Source organism: Amphiura filiformis, chromosome 5 (assembly GCF_039555335.1).
Source record: "Amphiura filiformis chromosome 5, Afil_fr2py, whole genome shotgun sequence".
Classification (NCBI taxonomy): domain Eukaryota; kingdom Metazoa; phylum Echinodermata; class Ophiuroidea; order Amphilepidida; family Amphiuridae; genus Amphiura; species Amphiura filiformis.
In genome coordinates, this window is record NC_092632.1 from 45,047,907 (window position 1) to 45,070,103 (window position 22,197).

At 36.7% G+C, this 22,197-nt stretch overlaps 2 protein-coding genes across 3 annotated transcripts in view; one reads left to right on the top strand and one right to left on the bottom strand.

Annotated features, from left to right (window-relative positions):
• Positions 1-498: 498 nt before the first annotated feature.
• Positions 499-22,197, bottom strand: part of LOC140153211 (mediator of RNA polymerase II transcription subunit 6-like) — a 51,489-nt gene continuing 29,790 nt past the window's right edge. The window contains exons 1-6 of one of the 2 annotated variants that reach the window (XM_072175895.1): positions 15,868-15,941; positions 11,453-11,612; positions 6,594-6,768; positions 6,053-6,167; positions 4,671-4,783; positions 499-2,419 (exon numbers count right to left, since the gene is read on the bottom strand). In XM_072175895.1, coding sequence (XP_072031996.1) covers positions 2,156-2,419; positions 4,671-4,783; positions 6,053-6,167; positions 6,594-6,768; positions 11,453-11,612; positions 15,868-15,922 — 882 coding nt within the window. In that variant the 5' untranslated portion in view covers positions 15,923-15,941 and the 3' untranslated portion in view covers positions 499-2,155. Of the gene's footprint in view, positions 2,420-4,670; positions 4,784-6,052; positions 6,168-6,593; positions 6,769-11,452; positions 11,613-15,867; positions 15,942-22,197 lie in introns of those variants that run through there. The other variant, XM_072175896.1, reaches the window with a different exon arrangement.
• Positions 21,178-22,197, top strand: part of LOC140152229 (uncharacterized) — a 42,187-nt gene continuing 41,167 nt past the window's right edge. The window contains exons 1-2 of the mRNA XM_072174531.1: positions 21,178-21,337; positions 21,991-22,113. Of these exons, the coding sequence (XP_072030632.1) occupies positions 21,268-21,337; positions 21,991-22,113 (193 nt within the window). The 5' untranslated portion in view covers positions 21,178-21,267. The remainder of the gene's footprint in view (positions 21,338-21,990; positions 22,114-22,197) is intronic.

Sequence of the window (22,197 nt, forward strand, 5' to 3'; positions counted from 1 at the left end):
TTTTCAAAAAATATGTCTAGGAAGTTGGAATGCTTTCTATAGCCTTGTTAAGATACAAGAAACATTTTAGGAAGGTTTTGTGATCATTGGAGGGGGTGTAACTCTCAGAACAACAAATAAAAAAGGGCCTCCTTCTTTTTCCAGGCCGTCTTGTACACACTAAAACAGCTCTAATTATGGGTATTTACACCAATTTTGCGATAAAAAATAGAAAATAAAAAGCCCCCTCCTCCTCCTTTTTTTCGAAAACTCAGACGTGAAACATGTTTTATTTTTTACTTGGCCTAATAAAATTTAAACATGTTTACCCACATTGTATCTGACAAGGTTAGAGTGGGAACTTTGTGTCTAATTTTTAACACTGATCTCACTCTCAAGAAATATTGCATCATTTGCATTATTGCAGGATTTGGTCCCCTTTTTTACATTTCAATCATAAGATCATAAGAAATAAAACACAAACAAGGAAGAATTTCAACCCACTCAATCTTTTCTTTTTTTAATTTTAAGATATGGTCCACTAACCTTTATTTGTGTGCCATGAATACCATTTATACTATTGTTGCACATTACTCAACTCTCCGCCACATCATTTTTTGCCACTTTCACATTAATATGTTTACAGACTTCCTCTTGCTACTACATTCATTGTTTCAATGGACTGCATTGAAAGTTTCAAAACTCTTCCTACTTTTCTTTTCATAATACATTTTACTTCCAAGTTTTCATGTTACAACATAATCTATTATCATCATTTAACAGGAAAGTTATTTATTTTGACATTTTAAGCAGGAAATAGAACAAACACAAAGGAACACTATAAAAAAGATTTGTATTATTACTTTTGGTATTAATCATTTTTAAGACATTTATACTGTTTGAAATATAAAAGGGAACGTTCCATATTTTACCCTGATTTTACCCCGATTAAAAGTGAAATGATCTCATCTTTCACATCTCATAATAAAGGAAATGATTATTCGGTCATATCAAATGGTTCATCTTGACACAAACACTTATTGTAGGATTTTCAACTAATTCTACATACAGAATAAAGATAAAATAGAATATTTCACATCGAGTTTCAATGTAAATTCAAGATTTATACCTTAAATTGTATGGATTGATTCTTCATTCATAAATGCAAGAAGCCTAAATCTTGCCAAGAAGAACCTTTTAATGTGACTCTTTGAGTGCTGGTTCTACACAGTAAGTTCAACCATTACCTTCCTCTTCCTCTTAGAAGACAATAAAATTGTGTATTTCAAGCGCAAATACTTGTAGTGTTAATTCTAAAGTCTGAAAGAGTTGCTGGTCAATATTAGGCATTTCCACATGGAGAACTATTTGCAAATTTATCCCCAAGCTGGTCTGAACTTGGCAAAAAAGTGGCTCATTTGGCCGAAAAGTAACGGGTCATGTCTCCTATTCCCCACAGGATTGACATAAAGCCTACAGCTCATTGGCCATCAGTGATGCCAATGCCGCCGCGTCTTAGGCGCACAATTGGGCTATTTGGCAATCACTTGCCATTACTTAAAAAACGTGAAGCTACTTGTCTAAAATTGGGCTCAGTTTGCAAGAGTCTGGTCGCGGCAGTAGTTTGATGGATTTTACTTTCAATTTGGCCGATTTATTAGGGTTTTCAGTCGCTCCCAATTGCAATTACAAAGGGTTTTGCGATCATTTATTGATCGGTCCGTAACTTCCCATTAAGAACCATAAGTTTTTAAGTCAAGTGGTTTTCCACCCAATTGGGTAATTTGGGTTCTAAATTCTAGTAAATCTGCCCAAATATCCAGTATTGGGTGCTTTTTTGGAAACTTAATAATTGGGCTATTTGAGACTCCGTTACCGCGCCTGGTGAGCCAATGTGCTGTGCCTTGGTGCTGAAAAGTTTTGGCAACACTGTTGGTCATTCCATCTCTGGTCTACAGCCACTACGCAAGTCCCAACCATTGACTGCCTATGAGATATTCCAACCCCAATGGAGCACTCAAGGCAACACTGTTCCACCAATATGACTATGCAAAGTCATGATCTTTGAGGTTTGGCCCTACATAACCACTCCAGCCTAATAGTGGAGTACTATATGTGAATGTGAAGTCATTCCGATCTGATCTCTAGTAGCTGGTTTCCTCCACATAATCATCCTTCATTTCATCACTTTACGCTTCTTCGCCATTGGCGGCTTCATGCTGTTTGCATAAGCACTGGAAAATATTGCACCACTATTGCCTTGCGATTGTCCTTCTTCTTTCACATCTTTTTCTTCCTTCACGGTGGCTCCACCACCAGGCATTGTCCCATTAGATGGCCCTCCGACCATCGTGCCATTAGATGACCCTCCAAGCATTGTCCCATTAGTAGATGCGCCGTCCACTGATTCAACCGGAACGGGTTTCTCACCTGGTTTAGGCTGGAAATTAAATAAAAGACAATGCTATTTATTTTTAATTTATTTAGACAACACTGGGACTCATTGTCCAGGATTTTACCTTTAAATAAAATTCAATTCAATAGATTAATTGTTTTTTATTTGAAAAGCCCATTGATACAAAAACCTACAACAAATATATTTCAAACCAATTATGGATTCATATGCTTATGATCATATACTTTACATCAGCTTGGGGATAAGATTGTTTTAAATTGTTCTTTTTTTATTTCAACTTTATATCCTCTTGAAACTGGTGAAAAAAAAAAAAAAAAAAATGTCACCCATCAATGCAATCTGTAAATGTGACATAATCTGGTTCATAGAGGCCAAAGGCGGCAAATTTGGAATTGATGTATAGGCAAACAATAAAATACATAAGAAAATACACATCACAAAACTTCATAACTTACAAACTAAGTATGCTAGACCTTTGGTGTTTTCAGTATTTATTTGATAATAATTATAATAACTCAATTTTCAAAAATGCCTCCCTTGCAGGGCTCGAAATAAGGAGGGCCCAAGGGCCCTCGGCCTCTGACAATCAGTGAGGGCCCACAAAAGACACATCTGGCCCGCAAAATTTGTGGCAATTTGCTCACTTTTTTGTGGGGTTCGTAGGTTAAAACCTGTGGCCCAAATTTGGGCCCACAAAAATTTGTGAGGGCCCTCAAACATTTAAGATCAAGGGCCCAAATGGCCCTCAGAAATTCTGGCTTGCTCCATTGGCCTCCATGGACCAGATCGCATCATAAATAGAGGGTTTGCATTGAAATGCAAGGACACTTTATCTAACCTTGATCTAGCCATTGACAATATCTGTATTTTATATTGTATAAATGACACCTGGCAGCTATTGCTGAGGGACCTTATTGCACCAACTCCTAGCACTATTAGCATGGTTATCCAAACCAAGGAAACACAATATGGTATCACTAATAATATTACAAGATTGAGATGTTTGTTTTGAATTTTCATTTTGACAAGGAAGAAGAAAACAAAGAAGAGTGGAGTGGGTGTGAGAACAAGAAAATGAAAGATCCATACAAACATGTTGCAATCCTATTGTATTCAAATGAACGACTGGGACTTGGATGTGTAAACATCACTAATTTGGGCGAGTGGGGAAAACTGTATTTAAGTCAAGTGAGAAAAAGGTTATTTTAGGTGAGTGGGAAAAACCAGGGGTTAACAAACCCTTGTAACCGAGGTCAGTCCTTTGTAAAGCCAAATTGATCACAGTTCAACCTTTTGTGATAGCAAAGTGTAGTGCTACTGAATGAATACACTTGGCTGGATAGATCTACTTATCAAATTTACAAATAATATTGACCTGATGAACAGGTATAATTTGTTTACATCAAAACTTGGGCAATAAATTATATCTGACAGAGCAAAACTTTTACATATTATTTTGTTTTACTTACAATACATGTGATCTATTGGTTGAGATATAGTTAGATAAAGCTTTTTTCCCCATTTGTATACAATGAATACAATTTTTGAATAGATCGCCCTGCAGTAGCAGGTTGCACTCATCACCTGTGTATTGAATACAATACCGCTCTTTTCAAAGATACTAGTTTTAATAGGGCGCTTGCACGAAAGGTTAATAGGTTGATAAAAATGACCTGCATTGGGAGTCAGTCGAGTGACGCTGGAGGACAAACAAACTATTATCATCTTCTGTGAATCTTTGGCGAGTTATTGAAACCCATGCTTTCTAAGGAATACTAGCACTCTGTAGGTGATATTTCATTTTCATGTGCTCCAATATCGTTGTTGTGCCTCCAGGGCTAGTGACCCGTGGCGTACATCAAACTTCCCTATACAGGTGCGAGTGATCAGCATTTCTTAGACATAGTTCAATGCATAGGTACCGCATGAACGTTGTAGTGCAGTGCGATCTATTAAAAAATTGTATTCATCTATTGCTATGGTCGTTACTCCCATTATTACGTCACTACGACAGCAAATAGACAAAATGGAATTTCAATTGATGGAAACTAATTCAACAAAGATTGTATTACATCTCACAGTAGTATCATCTGATCTGATCACTATTTTTTTTAATTCAAACAAACTTGTGAATGCTAAGTCCATGTGGGTACATTGAATGTTCACTATTTACAATATTTGGTACTCTGTAGGCCTACACAGAATATTTTGTGACTTTTTTTACAAAGAGCACAATTAAAGTAGCATATTTCACAAAATCTATATTGTGCATTACCTGCATAACCTTAGGAGGAAATTTTCTTGCTAGTTCACCCAGCAGTACATCCACTCTCTGTCTCTGGAATATAGAACTAGGTTCTTTCTTTTCCTTTTTACCCGCTTTCTTATCTGTAAGTTTAAAATGAAAGCAAAAAGTCTTGCGTTATTTCCATGTAAATATTGACTTATATCAAAGGAAAGGCAAACAGGAGTCAGATAATGAACATCAGGTTACTCGTATTACACATCGTCTGGACTCTGGATCGAAGTCCAATAGTTTATACAAATACAAAATATTTTTGTTCTAATTTTTTGTTGACACAAGTGAATGTTGAAATGTCTTACAGTTATGATCAAAGATAAAACAGATATGTTGAAATTTCAAATTCTGACACCGTTCATTTATTTCATTCTGAAGCACAGATCATGACATATGCAAGAGATCAAAATACTGAAATGTTAATACATATATTTCAAAACAGACAGACCCAAGGTTCCTGTCCCAAGCATTCTCTAGGACCCACTAGGCATGTCCACATTTCTTGAGCAAACCTTGGATAAATCTGCCATGTGAATTAACTGTCTTTAGGATTCAAATCCCTAAGTTTGCCCCCAAATTTATCCCCAAGAAATTTATGGGATTTCACTCAAGTGATCCTTGAGTGCTACTGTCATGTGAACGATACATTTTGCAATTTTCGAGTGCTGAGCATAACCTATGACCGTGGTTTAATTATATTTAATACGGCTCAATTGGGCATGCCACTAGATGGGTCACAGTAAGCTTCTGTTTGTAAATTCCAGAGCTGATGTTCAAGGATTCCAGGCTTCAATTGAGTCGTGCGGACACACACTCGGGGATTGACTTAGGAATTCCAATTCTCGAGCACGCCGATCCTCCAGAATCTAATAACCGTCTGAACATGACTACTAACTAAGAAGATATTGGTTGGCATTGAAGTTTTTGTTCTAGACAATAATAAGCTCACGAATACAACACCTGCTGTATGAACAATGGCAATAATGATATAATATTGGATGGCTGAGCATGATACCATAACATATCGGATGAGTCATAAAAATATCGGACGAGCCAACGGCGAGTTCGATATTTGTATGACGAATCCGATATGTTATGGTATCATGCGAAATAAGCCATCCAATATTATCATTATTAGGTTTTCTTAACTCCTAATAACCCTGAAAACATAATAATGCAACTAATCAGTAACATTCAAAAGTGTACTTATATTATAGAACAAATTGTGAAACATTTGATCAAATACTTTCAAAATAATTTTACTAATATGCTCATTCAGAAGCTTGCTGTGTCCTTGATATATGGTCCAACTCAAAATATTCATCATAACTCAGATTTTAGTATCTTGAAATAATTACCTGTTTTTTCTTGGTCTTTGTCTTTGAATTCCCACCAGTAGCCTTTACTGGGATGATACCTTGAATATGATATGGATTCATCAAATGCTGACTGAATATTATGCACAGCTGTTAACTAAAATGGAGAAAAAAGATAAATTAATCAAAAATAGATGATAAAGCAAAACCTAAAATTAGAAAACAAGTTAACCGTCTTATAAACAGTCCTTGTTTGTGCAAGATTAAAAACGAATAATGCATCATCGACCAATAATCTATCAGCCTTGGAAATGATTGAAATGTTTGACCATTGTAGCATTTACGACAGTATAGATTTGGTACTTGATATATCAGGCCCGCTATAATAATAACAGTGGCGCTTCCTCTGCGAGAAGCCCCCGGTGGGATGCTGATTGCTGGCGGCTCTTGTATTTAAGATTTTAAGACATTTTGTACTTCAAAAGACCATTTTGTCAATTTATGCCCCTTGAAGTTGCCTTGCCTCCCCCCATGAAAAATTCCTGGCAATGCCACTTAATAGTCTGCTATTACAGTGTCTTACCATTCTAGCATTTAAGACAGAGCATAGATCTGGTGCTTGATATACTACGCCTGCTATAATATAATAGTCTGCTATTGGTGTTTCTTGCGTTGGGCTGTGACGATGTAACTTCCGGACAACATATAAGATGGGTTCCTGGACGTGCAACAGACGATATTCTAATCCTGTCATGGACCTGCAATAACAATCAAATACATCAAACACGATGAATTGGATAGTTAATAGTTGGCTTTAATTGGCCCCTGCTCCCGGCCCCTGCCTGGATCTGCCACTGCGTAAAACTGTAAAACATGTAAAAGTAAAACAGACACTTCTTTATCCAAGGGGTTTTATTTTTTCCGCCGATCCTGACTTTTAGACCACCCGCGCTATATAGGGCTCAAATATTACTATTTCATCAAGGTTTAATATTCTAACAAGCTTAAACTAAAAGTTTCATATAAGGAGTCAAGCTTTAAACTATTAAGCAAAAATATCCAACAAGCTAAAAACAATTTTTTACCCGTTTTTTAAAAAGCTAAAACCAATTTTTGAAAAGAAGCTTAAAACATCAATTTTTTCATCGTAAAAATCATCTAAAAATCTTTAAAAATACAGTGACCTACCTAATATTACTAATCTATGTTTCCGATGATATCCAAGAAGCTAAAATATTGTGAAAGAGGGCAGGGCTTTGAGTAATGATGGAAATTACGGGGTAAAATACATCACGTTTTTCGAGAAATTCCGCCATCTTGAATAAATGCAGAATTGCGTGGCGCAGTAAAACGATGTCAAACATGCAAACGCGCTTGAAAATGCATGATACGCTATCGTAAATTACCGTCAAAACGAGCGTACATCAAGCGCCTGTGCTACGCGAAAACTTCGGAGCTGGCATCACGGGTTTTGTTACCAGCTCTTATACGTCAAAAATAGCTATAAAAACGTGAATTTTGGAAAAAATAAAGCTTGTTCGATGGAATAAAGGGTATGTTTGTACAGTTAAAAACATGTTTGACCTTGTTGAGAAAGTTTAATATGATAAATTTGCAATTTGTACCCTATATATCTCGGGTGGTCTAAAAGTCAGGATCGCCTTTTTTCCAAACAAATTGTAAACAAAATATTTAGGACCCTCAAAAAGGGGGAGCGGTCACAGACCTGGATCCATGCCTGTGAAGGACTGGAGTTTGAATCCACATACTTTTTTTTTGCGAGTTGTTCAATTTCACAGAATTTATGTAAGTGTAAAGTAACTTTATAGTCTCAATTAACAATCAAATGAAATTGACATCAAATTCCCTGCTACTGTACTAATGACACCAGGAAGGTATGACCAACTTCCTTAATGTATTGGGTTTTTTTTCTTCCTTAACATTGCAGACTTTAATGCAGAGTGTATGACCTATATAAATTCTGACCTCCTTTTTAAACCTACATGTATAAAGAAGATTCTTTAAATCGTTCATTTACTTGCACTGTAGTAGTCTGGTACCGTAACTAATATTGAGTTATGTACGTGATCCACCAGTGGAGCTCCTGCGCCCCTCCGCAGAACTTCCGGTAGTGGATGTTCTGCGCTCGGGGCGCAGAGAATCCACTGTCGGAGTAACTGCGCTCGGAAGCAAAATAATAGATTTTCTTATTATAATAACGGTGGATCATTTCTGCGCAGAGAATCCACTGGTGGATGACGTACATACATGTACATGTAATATCACATTATAAGGAGTAGAATAATATCATCTTGATTGGTTGAAGTTGGGCAAAAAGACTGGTAAAAAATAACTGATCAACAAAAATCGGATATAAGGGCCTATCTCCCTACTTTCCTTTGACTTGATTTCAGTCTTTTTGAATTAAGTTGACTAGATTGGCGAAAAAAAGGGGTCTTAGGAACTGATCAGCCAGCTAATAAAGGGGTCTTGAAATCTAGGGGTCTAGGGAACATTGTCGGCGCTAAAAAAGGTGGTCGTCGCCATGGCACATACCCATATGAGTGCCACCCCCTCCCCTGGGTATTGTGGTCATCCTTGCACTGAAAAATAAACTGAAACTGAAAATAATGCCCACAGAATGATGTTCCTAAAACATCAACAAATTCCAACATGCCTCACTAATTTCTTCCATCAAAAGGCTATCAGATTGTAACATAATATATTGTTGAACTGAATAAGTTCACCACTGGTCGGTTCACATACATGTAGCCAAAGTTGCACAACAGATTGAAAGTGAAAGACAATGGAACTAAAACAGTCCATTGTTACCCACCCCACATCCAGTTAGCTTGAGAAACTGTCTACCTCGTACTAGATACATTACGACACACAGTAGTGACATTTTAATATCCTGCTAATTTCAACATTAGATGTTGGCAATCATACATGTATAACCATACCAAAATATAAAACAAAGTTCCCAAAAAGTTCATGTTAACCCCATTCACCATTTAAAAGAATAAAATACATGTGCCTACAATGTGGCCAAGAGTTTCTTTGCTTCTGGATAAAGACCTATTAATGGTTTTAAAATCAAATTTCCTTTTGAATGAACTTGCAAGCAAGCAAAACAAACAAACATCCTGATCCTGTGACTTGTACCCCCTACTCCCGCTCCCGCAGTTTTCTTTTAAATCTAGTTTTAATATCGATATTTCCTTTGTTTTACCTTTGTTGGGCTCAAAATTATATGTGGGGAAAAATAGTAAAAATCTATTTTTTATGGAAATGTACAATATTGCTTTAAACCATTGAGCAGTTTTTAAAATATTTTTTAATATGTTTTCAAAACATGTAGATTGCCAACTGAAGGTGCAATAACCCTTAACTTATGAAACAGAGAGTTAAATTGTAAAAGTGATAAAACGCAGGAAGTACGAAGAATAAGCATCCTAAGTATGTCAATACAGGGTGGTACTGCTACACTTCAACTCACCTATTCTTACTGCAATTTTTACATGAATCATATTTTCTCCTTTTGTGCGTAATTCAGTAATACGGTTTGATTATTTTGCTTTATGACCAAAAAGGAAGTCCTATTCATGACATATGTACATTGTTCACTCATATTAAATCAAATTTGATGGGGATCATTGTACTAAGAAAGTTTATAGTGTTGATTTCACTTGAAATTTATTTGATACATTGTAGATGTACATGTATGCATGGGCATCAATCTGGGGGCATGTCTCCCCATTTTGGGATGGGGGACACAATATCAAACATCCCCCCCCCCCCAAGTTTTGGCAAAAACTTCCTTGGTCTAAGTAGGCTTACTGTAAAAATACAGGGAATATTCAATATTATACCTTGATTTTTGGCTAATATAAAATAGTACAAAATTTTTTTGCACTTCACCCTTTACACATTAAGGTTGGTCTGAACCCTGGAATTATGAAAACTTTCGGGCCTCATAACTGCTAAATTATTAGTCTAAAGAATATAAAAGTATACATTTTAGAATGGAAATGACTTGATGAATTCATCTGTGAGGTCCAATTTGGGCCAAAATGCTCATTTTGGAGAAAATCCCAAAAACAGGTTTTTGGCCCACATTTTTTCGTGCAACGTAACAAAAAAATTGTTTGGCCAAAATTTTTTTTTACTAATTTTAAAAACTAGATAAAAATATCTAGGGACCGTTTTTTAATTTTTTAATTTTGACCAACTTCACCAAAAATATTTGAAATTTGGGTGAAAATCAGGCTTTTTTATGATTTTTTTGAAAATTTTGCATTTTTTACCATTTTTGGTGCAAATTTCTCAAACTTCAAAGTTGGTCAAAATTCAAAAAAATAAAAAAACGGTCCCTAGATATTTTGATCTAGTTTTTAAAAATTAATAAAAAAAATTTTTTGGCCAAACAATTTTTTTTTGTTACGTTGATTAACAATTTGGGCCAAAAACCCGTTTTTTGGGATTTTCTCAAAAAATGAGAATTTTGGCCCAAATTGGACCTCACAGATGAATTTAGCAAGTCATTTCCAGTCTAAAAATGTATACTTTTATATTCTTTAGACTAATAATTTAGCAGTTATGAAGCCCGAAAGTTTCCATAATTCCAGGGTTAAGACCACCCTTAATTCACCTTGATTGAAGGCTAATATAGTATAAGAAGTTTTGCATGAACAATATGCACAGTCCAGCTTTGCCTACCCTGCTGATGTCTTACCCCTGGTATCTGGTACGCCAGTGACAGAAAGGAAAAAGAGGGCTTTCAGGAGACTGAGGAAAAAGACGGAAGCAGAAGGGTTGAAGGAAAGGAACAAGACCCTGGACCCAGATACACATGATGAAGCTGACTAAAATATTAGACTAAATTTTTCCTTCTTAAAGTTCTTTCTTTGATGTCCCCAACTCAAAGGAACAAAAATTCCTTGTTCTTAGATCTGTTTAAATAAGTACACATTTGGTAAACCCCTTTACTGGGGTATAAAATAGTGTAAATTTGCACATTTTTGCGAAATGAACCCCATGTGTAACAACTTTCACTTGAAATAGTATGAAAGTAAACTGAAACTGATTGGCTTTTCCTCCCAGCTATACACCTTAGATTTGTAAAGTTAACTTTGAGGACTGTTAAATATCAAAAATTTTAAAAATATAAATTTTTAATAATTTGCCCTTAAATCTGTATTAAATCGTGAATTTCAAAAAATCAAAATTATTTTTAATATCATCAGGACATTCCTCGTATTCAGAATGCAATTCGATATGTCTGATGTGCTCTCTGGTCCTACAAAAAATACTGCGCAAACGTTGTTATCTGATCCCTTAACATGAAAAATAAAAATATTCTGAAATACACCTTTTTTATAAGGTTTACATAGACCAATTGACCATACTGTAAGTGTGATTTACTGATTTTTAATTGCTTACTTCATTTGTTCTGGATCCAAGCGCTGCATCTTGACCATCTCATTGTTACAGGTGCGGTCGTAGAAAGGGTTGCTCCTCTCCGCAAAGTATTCCATGACATTGTGTTGATTCAGATGAGGTATCCCTGCACTGTCATGCCATGACATGTGCAGGGGGTTTTCTGAAAAAGACAAAATGAATTATGAGGAAAACTTTTAGTGAACATGTATTTAAAAGCTTTACATAAATTTCCTCACTACATACACTTTTTTTTTGTACAGGGGGCATCCCTGGAAGGAACCGGAGACTAGTATGGTAAACCAAGTATTTTCTATCACATAGTGGGCATTCGCATTTGTTTGACGACGCCGGAGTCCTATTTTTCTTCTGTACATGGTTGAAACCAACACACTGCAGGGTTTATTGTTCTATTGTGTCCGGTTAGAGCATTGACAGTTGACATATTGGAAAATGTTGCCAATCAATATTCATGAGAGTGTATACATTCAACGTCCAGGTTTTGAAATTGGGTGACTTGAGTTTGGTAGGTGTGAATTTGATCCGACTGGGCATTTTAATTATGTAACACATAAAGGCTGCAAATCATTGAATGGCTGCCAGCCCAAGTGCAGATATGTTTTAGTCTCATTATATTTACTTATCATTCCTTTATTTTCCTTTCTCTGTACGTATTATTTCCCAGGAAAGGGTCGGGGAGTCTGCGCGTCCAGGGACTCCTTATTTTTTTATTAGAAATATGGGTACAATTACCGAATAGGGTGTAACTTGCTAGACTTGAGTCCAGTCCTCGTTTACAGAGTTTAGGGTTAGGGTAAATGGGGTTTAGGGTTGGATAAGGGCAGTCTTGGGAAGACTCGTAGAGTTGCACCCTATTCGGCAATCGTTCCGAAATATGAATGTCCGGATCAGAATCGCATAATATAGTTGTTAATTAGGTTGTAGGTTTGATTGTGTGGTGCATTGAATTTATTGACAAAGAATTAATTTAAGTAACTAGAAATTAATGCAAGAAATCAGACAAATAATTGTGAGTTGTGACAAGATAGATAAAATATATAAAACTGTATTATAATTGTGCTGGTTTATCCAGTCTCCTTGTTGTCAATGTCAAATGCACAATTATATATAGTATGTAGAATGTACAATATCCATGTATCAAGTTTATAACTCTAACTTTGTCACTGAAATTATCAGCAATGTAACGATGTTAATTAAAATCATTAAAACCAGTCAATTCATCTGGTAAAAGTCACTAGTTTATTCATAAGGCATCGCTAAGAAATCATTCTGGGTTCCTTTGTTTACATAATTTCAGCTGATGAATGGAAAGTTCCCACGCTCAAAATACGAAAATCAGAGTATCAGATGACTCTATCGCCGATCTCTCAACAATTATAAGTAGGCCTACTTGATGCTTTGAGAATCGTGACAAATTAACGAGATCAATTATTTAAAAGAAATTCATAACCTCCGCGTATCACACCATTTGTGCGTCCCAATCAAATTGGTCGTTAAGATGATTTACGCACATCGCGGTGTACCGGCGCGGAGGTTATTGATATCCATCAATGACCTCCGCGTATGCTTATGCGGTACAATGACTTCCGTGTGTGCGCATCTGTTGCGCGAACACTTCACACGCACGCAAACTACCATATTTGCACATGGCGTGATTGCGCAGTGCTGTAATTGGTAAGACCGTTTTAGCCTGTTCGACTTTTTGAAGGGCGAAATATAAGTTTTGATAATATTACGTACGATCGCCTTCTGCATGTAGGCCTACAATTGGTGACTGGCAATTTGTAGGCAGTGCTCCGTGCAAGGCGACCAGTTGTCATGACGTTTGGGCGGATCTTTCACTTCACTTGACCCAAATATATGATTTATTTTTCTGAATAGATAATCGCACATAGAATTTTAGAGGGATTTTGATAGCAGTTCCACATAACTGCTGCTATACAATGAGACTATGCTGTTTTGTTTTTTAATTGATGGCATCAATTTGATGCATTAATAGTTGGCTAAACATTTTTGACAAAAGCCAACATTTGACAAGATGTAACTTTGCTACAGAAAGTGCTATGACAAAACAGTTTTCAGTTTTGGCTTTGTTTACTCAAGGGCTTTAATTTGATATGGTTTGAAGGCAAATTTGAATTCACCTTTTCCCATACCTACATTTTAATGATTTTCTTTTCCAAATCGCACAGACGATGGTGGCCGACATTATTCATGTGGCAACAGCCAATAGCGTAAACAAAACAGACAATTCATTCATTCATTCATTCATTCATTCATTTATTTATTTCCACAATTCACATAGAAATACAAAATACGCATTAAAATACCATCAAAGAATCATGGAGGAGATGGCCGAAAGGCCAGTAAGGCCAGAGGTAGCCATCCCTTTAACAGAAAAGTTACCAAACAGAAAATTCAACAGCAAATAATAAAATTAAAAACAACAAACAAACAAACAAGAAACAAAAAAACAAAACTACAATGCTCGTCAATTAATCATATTTTGAAATTAAGTGTCTTTTGTACACGTTCCGGAAATGTTTCACTGAATAAGACGCTCTTAAAGATTTTTGCAATGAGTTCCATAATATAGGACCAGCTGTACGGACAGCGTGATCGGTGAAAACCCTGCTATTTTTAGTCAAGTTATAGTTATTAGCGTTTCTTGTTTGGTAATCATGAATATTAGATCGTAGGGTAAATAAACTGTCAAATAAGCTCGGTAATTCATTAATACTGTACTTATACATAAAAACTCCCAATTCTAATTTATAGGTGTCATTGTTTGCTAAAATGTTATATTTGGCAAACAAGGGGGCTGTATGACTTCTGTAATGACTACTGGCAACTGTCCGTATCGCCCATTTTTGGAGTTTCACAATTTTATCCAAATATGTTTTACATGTGTTTCCCCAAATTAATATTCCATAGTTCAAATAAGGTTGAATAAAGGTACAATATAGAGTATAAAGAATGCGATCTGGTACAAAAGAATTTGAGTTTGTTCATTACACCAATATTCCTTGAAATAGTTTTTGCTATACAGTTAATATGACACCTCCATGTTAAGTTTTCGTCTATGAGTACTCCCAGGAATTTGGTATTATCTACCCTTCCTAGAACGATTTCGTCTAAAATTATCTTAACATCTACATTACAGACAGTTGTTGTTGAATCAATATTTATCCAATTCTTGGACGTCATATGTGGTGTTCCCAGAATCATATAATTGGTTTTACTGGCATTTACTGATAATTTGTTTGCTCTGAACCAATTACTGACTTCCTTTAGTTCATTGTTAATTAACCAAAATTTGCTTCTTATATCTTTATGCGAGTATAGTATTGTGGTGTCGCTGCAAACAGAATAAAGCTAAATACGTTAGATGTGTTAACAATATCGTTTATATAAAGTATAAATAGTAGAGGTCCCAATATGGAACCTTGAGGGACACCGCATATGATATCTTTCATTTTGGATTCACACGAGTTATAATATACATATTGTTTCCTGTTACAATATGACGGCAACACTGCCTGTACGTTGGACGCCCCGTGCTGAGGTGCGTTTTACCTCTATTGGCCCCGTTACAGAAAAAAAATGCACAAAATACATTTCTTAGTGCAATGTAAACATTTTCACATGAAAATAAATATTTTTGGATTCAAAATGAATGTGAAAAAACCCAATTATAGCCGGGAGTGGGAATTGATCTCGGGACCCTGAGGCTCTGCGTGGGAGTCGAGATTCTTACCGCTAGACCACGCAATCATTGATACACGATGGGAGAAATTTCAGTATATATATCATGACATAAACAAAACACATGAACATTATAGAAAAAATATCAAATTTGTGGACATCGTGGAACATTCAACTACGCTTGTTACTCCGCGACTAATCATAAATCATGCTAACTACACGCGCATACAACGCTACTCTCTGCGTCCATATTAGCGAGGCTATCTGCGTACAACTGCTTACTACGCACAGCCACGCAAAGAGTATGTTCCATGATGTCCACGAATTTGATAATTTTTCTATAGCGTGCGTTATTCACACAAAACATTTGGTTGCGCGATTTGCGGTGATAGCTGCGCGTACGCACCGTTTTAGTGCCGCCGATCTGCGCCAGCAAAATAAGCACGCAAAAACAAATAAAATAAAGATCAAAATAAAAAGATAAGAAAATATAATGAAAATATGCTGAGCGCTGCCGACTGTAAACATGCATGGAGTGAAGGAAGCTTAACAAGGCTTTTCAATGCCAATGTAGGGTGGACTAGTCTAGGGTCCCGTTTCAATAGCTCCGATATGTTACGCCATTCCTGATTTTGTTAAATAAATTATTAATGCTACTCAAAATACATTCAAAACAAAATAATATTGTTTACCTTGCTTTTGGCTTTGTTCGGGTGGACTATTATGATTATTTCCTGTGGAGGCCATGACTGATTGATTGTGTGCGCCAAAGGAAAAACAAGGGATGGGCGATATTTCCAAGTTGCAATTTATATTTTTTTTCGTAATCATATTTGCAACGCATAAAATGAACTAAAATCAATTGGTTTGTCAGAAAATGTTTTTCAGTTTTCAGCGAGGTTTGCTTTATTCCGTGCTAAATTATGAAAAAGTTGAAAATCAAAATTTACAAATTATATAAATGTTGGGGCCTATGAAAAATAAATAGGGAGGGGCCGACGAATAGGGAGGGGCCGGGCCAGCGGGGCCACTCAACATTTTGGCAGAGCGACTGCGAGAGCAGGGGGCCAGGCCTGGCAACTTGGCAAGCAATATTTGACAAGTCAAGAGGGTGGGGAAAAACCCTTTTTGGCACGCCGTTTGGGAATTTTAGTTTGAACACATTAGGGGCTGTGCAATAATTATGAGCCAGGGGGGTAAAATTTCCCAAAAATTGATTGCCCCCCCCCCCCTCGGCCTGCCAAAAATTGTTTGCCCCCCTCTTGCACATGGCAAATTTTTGGGATCCCAATTTGCTAACCTTATATGGTCTAGATATATGTTGCAAGCGCAGCGAGCAAGAAAATTTGCATATTAAAGCCTTTCTGTACTGTTTTCAGAAGCGGCCTTTTTAGAGCGTTTTATTTAAAATGCACCCCATGAATGTGTGCCAAAAATCGCTTCCCCCCCCCCACTCTTGGCTCGCCAAAAATTTCTTGCCCTGCTAATTTTACCCTCCCCCCAGGGTTCATAAATTAGATTTCAATTTTAATAAACATCATCCGCTGGAATCCACTTTCTAAAATATCAAACTCTGGTCCCATCTTTTCATCATTTTCTGAGGACATTATCTTTTTTCTTAAAAGCTGTTTCACGACAGCGTGATTATCATCTTGTCATCGTCGTCATCATCATCATCATCACTAACATGACAACAACTACTGCTACTACTACAACAACTACAACAAACAACAACAACAACTACAACTGCAACAACAACTTTAGAATTCATAGCCAAAGGGCTACTCCTTGGGGGCTATACTAGTATAGCCTAAACTTCACTCCACCCCGTGCTGAGGTGCGTTTTTACCTCTATTGGCCCAGTTACAGAAAAAAAATGCACAAAATACATTTCTTAGTGCAATGTAAACATTTTCACATGAAAATAAATATTTTTGGATTCAAAATGAATGTGAAAAAAAAAAAAATTATAGCCGGGAGTGGGAATTGATCTCGGGACCCTGAGGCTCTGCGTGGGAGTCGAGATTCTTACCGCTAGACCACGCAATCATTGATACACGATGGGAGAAATTTCAGTATATATATCATGACATAAACAAAACACATGAACATTATAGAAAAATATCAAATTCGTGGACATCGATCGTGGAACATTCAACTACGCTTGTTACTCCGCGACTAATCATAAATCATGCTAACTACACGCGCGTACAACGCTACTCTACGCGTCCATATTAGCGAGGCTATCTGCGTACAACTGCTTACTACGCACAGCCACGCAAAGAGTATGTTCCATGATGTCCACGAATTTGATAATTTTTCTATAGCGTCGCGTTATTCACACAAAACATTTGGTTGCGCGATTTGCGGTGATAGCTGCGCGTACGCACCGTTTTAGTGCCGCCGATCTGCGCCAGCAAAATAAGCACGCAAAAACAAATAAAATAAAGATCAAAATAAAAAGATAAGAAAATATAATGAAAATATGCTGAGCGCTGCCGACTGTAAACATGCATGGAGTGAAGGAAGCTTAAGGTTTTACCGTCGTCAGCCGATTCGACTTGACTATTGCGCCTGTTTTCAAAGGCGTGCGTGCGCCAGCGTCGTGTTCAGCGTTATTGCAGACATCGCAGAGAACGATGCGTGTTGTGCGTGTCAATGCTATTTTTGCGCGCCGGCGATAACTAGGGCCAAAAAATAAAGAAAACAATGTTTGCTGAGCGCAAAAAAAAGTGGTCGCTTCTAATCTAATATATTAAATACAACATGTACAAACCAAATCTTGCCAGCGTGCTTCCAGTAATAACGGACCTGGACCCCCTCCCCAAAGTAGGCCTACGACAGTAGGGTCCAATAGATGGTATGAAGTTATAGGCCTACCAAACAAACACAGAATCAGGGTTTTTTTAAATATTAGGCCTAAACGAGTGTTGTTTAAATTGGTTAATTCGTTTTAATAACATTTTGGCCTAAATGTTGGGTAAGCACTACGGTATATTGGCGTATTAAAGTTTATATACGTTTGTAGAACGCTTCATAATGAAACACGCTACAACAAAATTAAAAACATGTGAAAATGTTATTGTAGACATATATTATTTTGGCAACATTGTTCCAACTTAGAATATGTTTTGCAGCAAGTGTTCAATGTTTTTGATTGTTATTTTCATAATGCATGCGATATAGACAACACCATCAAAACTATTCAGTTTAAAAAAAAATGTGTCATAGGGCCTACATTTACAAAAATGATATCATAATTGGCCAAACGTTTTTCTACAGCTATAGGCAACCCAGCGTTCTACAGCTATAGGCAACCCAGCGTTTAATTTTGCTTTAAATTGAACTGCAACAATTGATGATATGAATCCACCTCGAGATAATTTCGTAGGCATATAGTTTTGTGACCAAAAAGTTTTCCTCTCGGTAAAGGCATTAAGCATGCTATATAGGCCTATGCCTTAATAATTGTAGTCAAACGCTTCGCTTCAACATGTTTAATAAATCCTCTTTTTGGTCATTCGAGTCAGGTGAACATAAAGCTGAAAATAACTCACTTTGTGTAACTTGATAACTCTTTGGCCCAATATCTTTGCAGAATGGGAGTCTTTCTTACACCCGTTTGTGACCAAAATACACCAAATTAGAATTAGGCTAAGAATTTTTGATATTCTGAGCCTTAATAGTCATTTATCATTATAATTGTTCCTAATTATGGACACTTTTTAGCCTAAGTATCTTAGGTAACTTTTTTTACAGTGAAAAATTTCCTGCGTAAACAGACAATTCCTTTTTTGTGGCCATATGCGTAAATGAACGCTGATCAGGCATCAGATCGTGCTTCATACCAGCGCGTTGACACGCACCAAAAATATCCACGTCGCAATTAACTACGCATGGTGTCGCAGAAAAAATGCATTTTTGACCTATTTTGTTCATTTTACGCTAAAATGAGGTCCGGTTCCCCCAATTTTTTTTGCGCGATTTTACAGAGCTTTTTCTTTTCATAACATATATAAAATTAAAAATTTTGTCTCGACAATTTTTTTATACAACATAAAAGGTGATATATTTTGGGCAAATTGCTGATTTTGCCATTGAAGTGTACAGAGATTTTGGAAATGTACACCTCTTTTAAAACGGCTGTAGCTCAAAAGTGAGGTCCGGCACCCCCTGTTTTTTTTCCTGATTTATTATCTACACATATTAATGTACAAAATATGTCAAAAAAAAAAAATTTCGTCGATAGGTTTAGTAACGACGGTAAAACCTTAACAAGGCTTTTCAATGGCAATGCATGAATGCCAAATGTAGGGTGGACTAGTCTAGGGTCCCGTTTCAATAGCTCCGATATGTTACGCCATTCCTGATTTTGTTAAATAAATTATTAATGCTACTCAAAATACATTCAAAACAAAATAATATTGTTTACCTTGCTTTTGGCTTTGTTCGGGTGGACTATTATGATTATTTCCTGTGGAGGCCATGACTGATTGATTGTGTGCGCCAAAGGAAAAATAAGGGATGGGCGATATTTCCAAGTTGCAATTTATATTTTTTTTCGTAATCATATTTGCAACGCATAAAATGAACTAAAATCAATTGGTTTGTCAGAAAATGTTTTTCAGTTTTCAGCGAGGTTTGCTTTATTCCGTGCTAAATTATGAAAAAGTTGAAAATCAAAATTTACAAATATAAATGTTGGGGCCTATGAAAAATAAATAGGGAGGGGCCGACGAATAGGGAGGGGCCGGGCCAGCGGGGCCACTCAACATTTTGGCAGAGCGACTGCGAGAGCAGGGGGCCAGGCCTGGCAACTTGGCAAGCAATATTTGACAAGTCAAGAGGGTGGGAAAAACCCTTTTGGCACGCCGCTTGGGAATTTTAGTTTGAACACATTAGGGGCTGTGCAATAATTATGAGCCAGGGGGGTAAAATTTCCCAAAAATTGATTGCCCTCCCCTCGGCCTGCCAAAAATTGTTTGCCCCCCTCTTGCACATGGCAAATTTTTGGGATCCCAATTTGCTAACCTATATGGTCTAGATATATGTTGCAAGCGCAGCGAGCAAGAAAATTTGCATATTAAAGCCTTTCTGTACTGTTTTCAGAAGCGGCCTTTTTAGAGCGTTTTATTTAAAATGCACCCCATGAATGTGTGCCAAAAATCGCTTCCCCCCCCCACTCTTGGCTCGCCAAAAATTTCTTGCCCTGCTAATTTACCCTCCCCCCAGGGTTCATAAATTAGATTTCAATTTTAATAAACATCATCCGCTGGAATCCACTTTCTAAAATATCAAACTCTGGTCCCATCTTTTCATCATTTTCTGAGGACATTATCTTTTTTCTTAAAAGCTGTTTCACGACAGCGTGATTATCATGCGCATCGCGTCGTCATCATCATCATCATCATCATCATCACTAACATGACAACAACTACTGCTACTACTACAACAACTACAACAAACAACAACAACAACTACAACTGCAACAACAACTTTAGAATTCATAGCCAAAGGGCTACTCCTTGGGGGCTATACTAGTATAGCCTAAACTTCTTCACTCCCATCCCCCCCATTTCCACTCACACGTCACACCCTTGCAGTCACTGCGCCGTTAAGTATATTGCCCAACACTAATGGGTATGCAATGCATTGGTGATTGGCACTATTCATTCAGCCGACTAGATTTTTCTATGCAACTCATTGCAAGCTAAATGATTGTATTATAATAGGCCTACATTTACATGAATTGTTCGACTATTTGGCAAACAGAATAATACATGTGAATTGGATTTATATGATTGCTTGATCTTCAAGTTGGAGCCTGGTTGGAGCATGACGTTTCCGGAAGCGTGAAAGTACCAGTCATTCTATTTCTGGTTATAAACGGTTTCCCCATCATGCCGATAGCATCATAAATCTATTTATAGTACCCTATGATAGGGATATTCCGTCCAACGAGATATATGTGAACCATTGAGCATAAGGTGAGTTAACCGCAAATCATTCAGACGTGCATACCCGTAGATCTTTGAAGTATTCTAAATACTACAGAATTACTAATTACCAAAAATCCCAAACATTACAAAAGTATGAATTACTTGTTTACTGTTGCTATAGTAATCATTTCAACTGTCAATATGGTCAACTGTGGTTTTCAAGGTAGGTATCACATTATTATAATTATTATTATTTATGGGTTGCAACTTGCGCGATAAAAAAAAAACATTAAAGGGGCATTTTGTGATCCACAGCCTCACCCCCACCCCACCCCCACTTTTCACAAAAAAAAAATTGACAGAGATTTTTATACCACTGGAAACCTAGCTGGCTACATAAATTATGTTTATGTACAAAACATTTCTTACAGAAACAGTGGCAGCACCAGGAATTTTTTGGGGGCATTGAGGAGGCAAAGTGAATTTCAGGGGGGGGGGGATCGCCAAATTTTGCACAAAATTGCAGCAAAATATGGAAATTTCAATAATTTTGTTTTTTTACTGGGGGGAAACAGGCGGGGCAGGGATTGACCCCTCATGCACCCCCTCCCGTGGCGCCATCACTGTACAGAATTATTTCTTGCAAAAATATTGTCAATAATCATGCTAAACTCGCAAGCGCAAAATCGGAATCAATTGAAATTTTGGGAATAATCATTTTTCGTGGATATCTACTGAAAAATGTCATAAAATTAAAAAGAGGATGTTACGATCACGAAATACTCCTTTAAAAAAATTAAATGACTTACAGACCTACAGAAATTAGTATAACTTAATTATACATGTAATTGTAAATATATGTCTTCTTTTTTTCAGTTTACAGTGCACAATGTGTCAACATTGGGTCTGGTGGTGATAGCACAGAATACGACACTCAAACACAACTATGTTGCAACGGGCAGATTTACCAAAAGAACCCAAACTTCTATCAAGACTGCTGTGAGTAATAAATAATTAGAATCAATTTGATGCACATGTATTGATTGATAGAAACAATTTAGTACGGGTATAACTAGGACATAT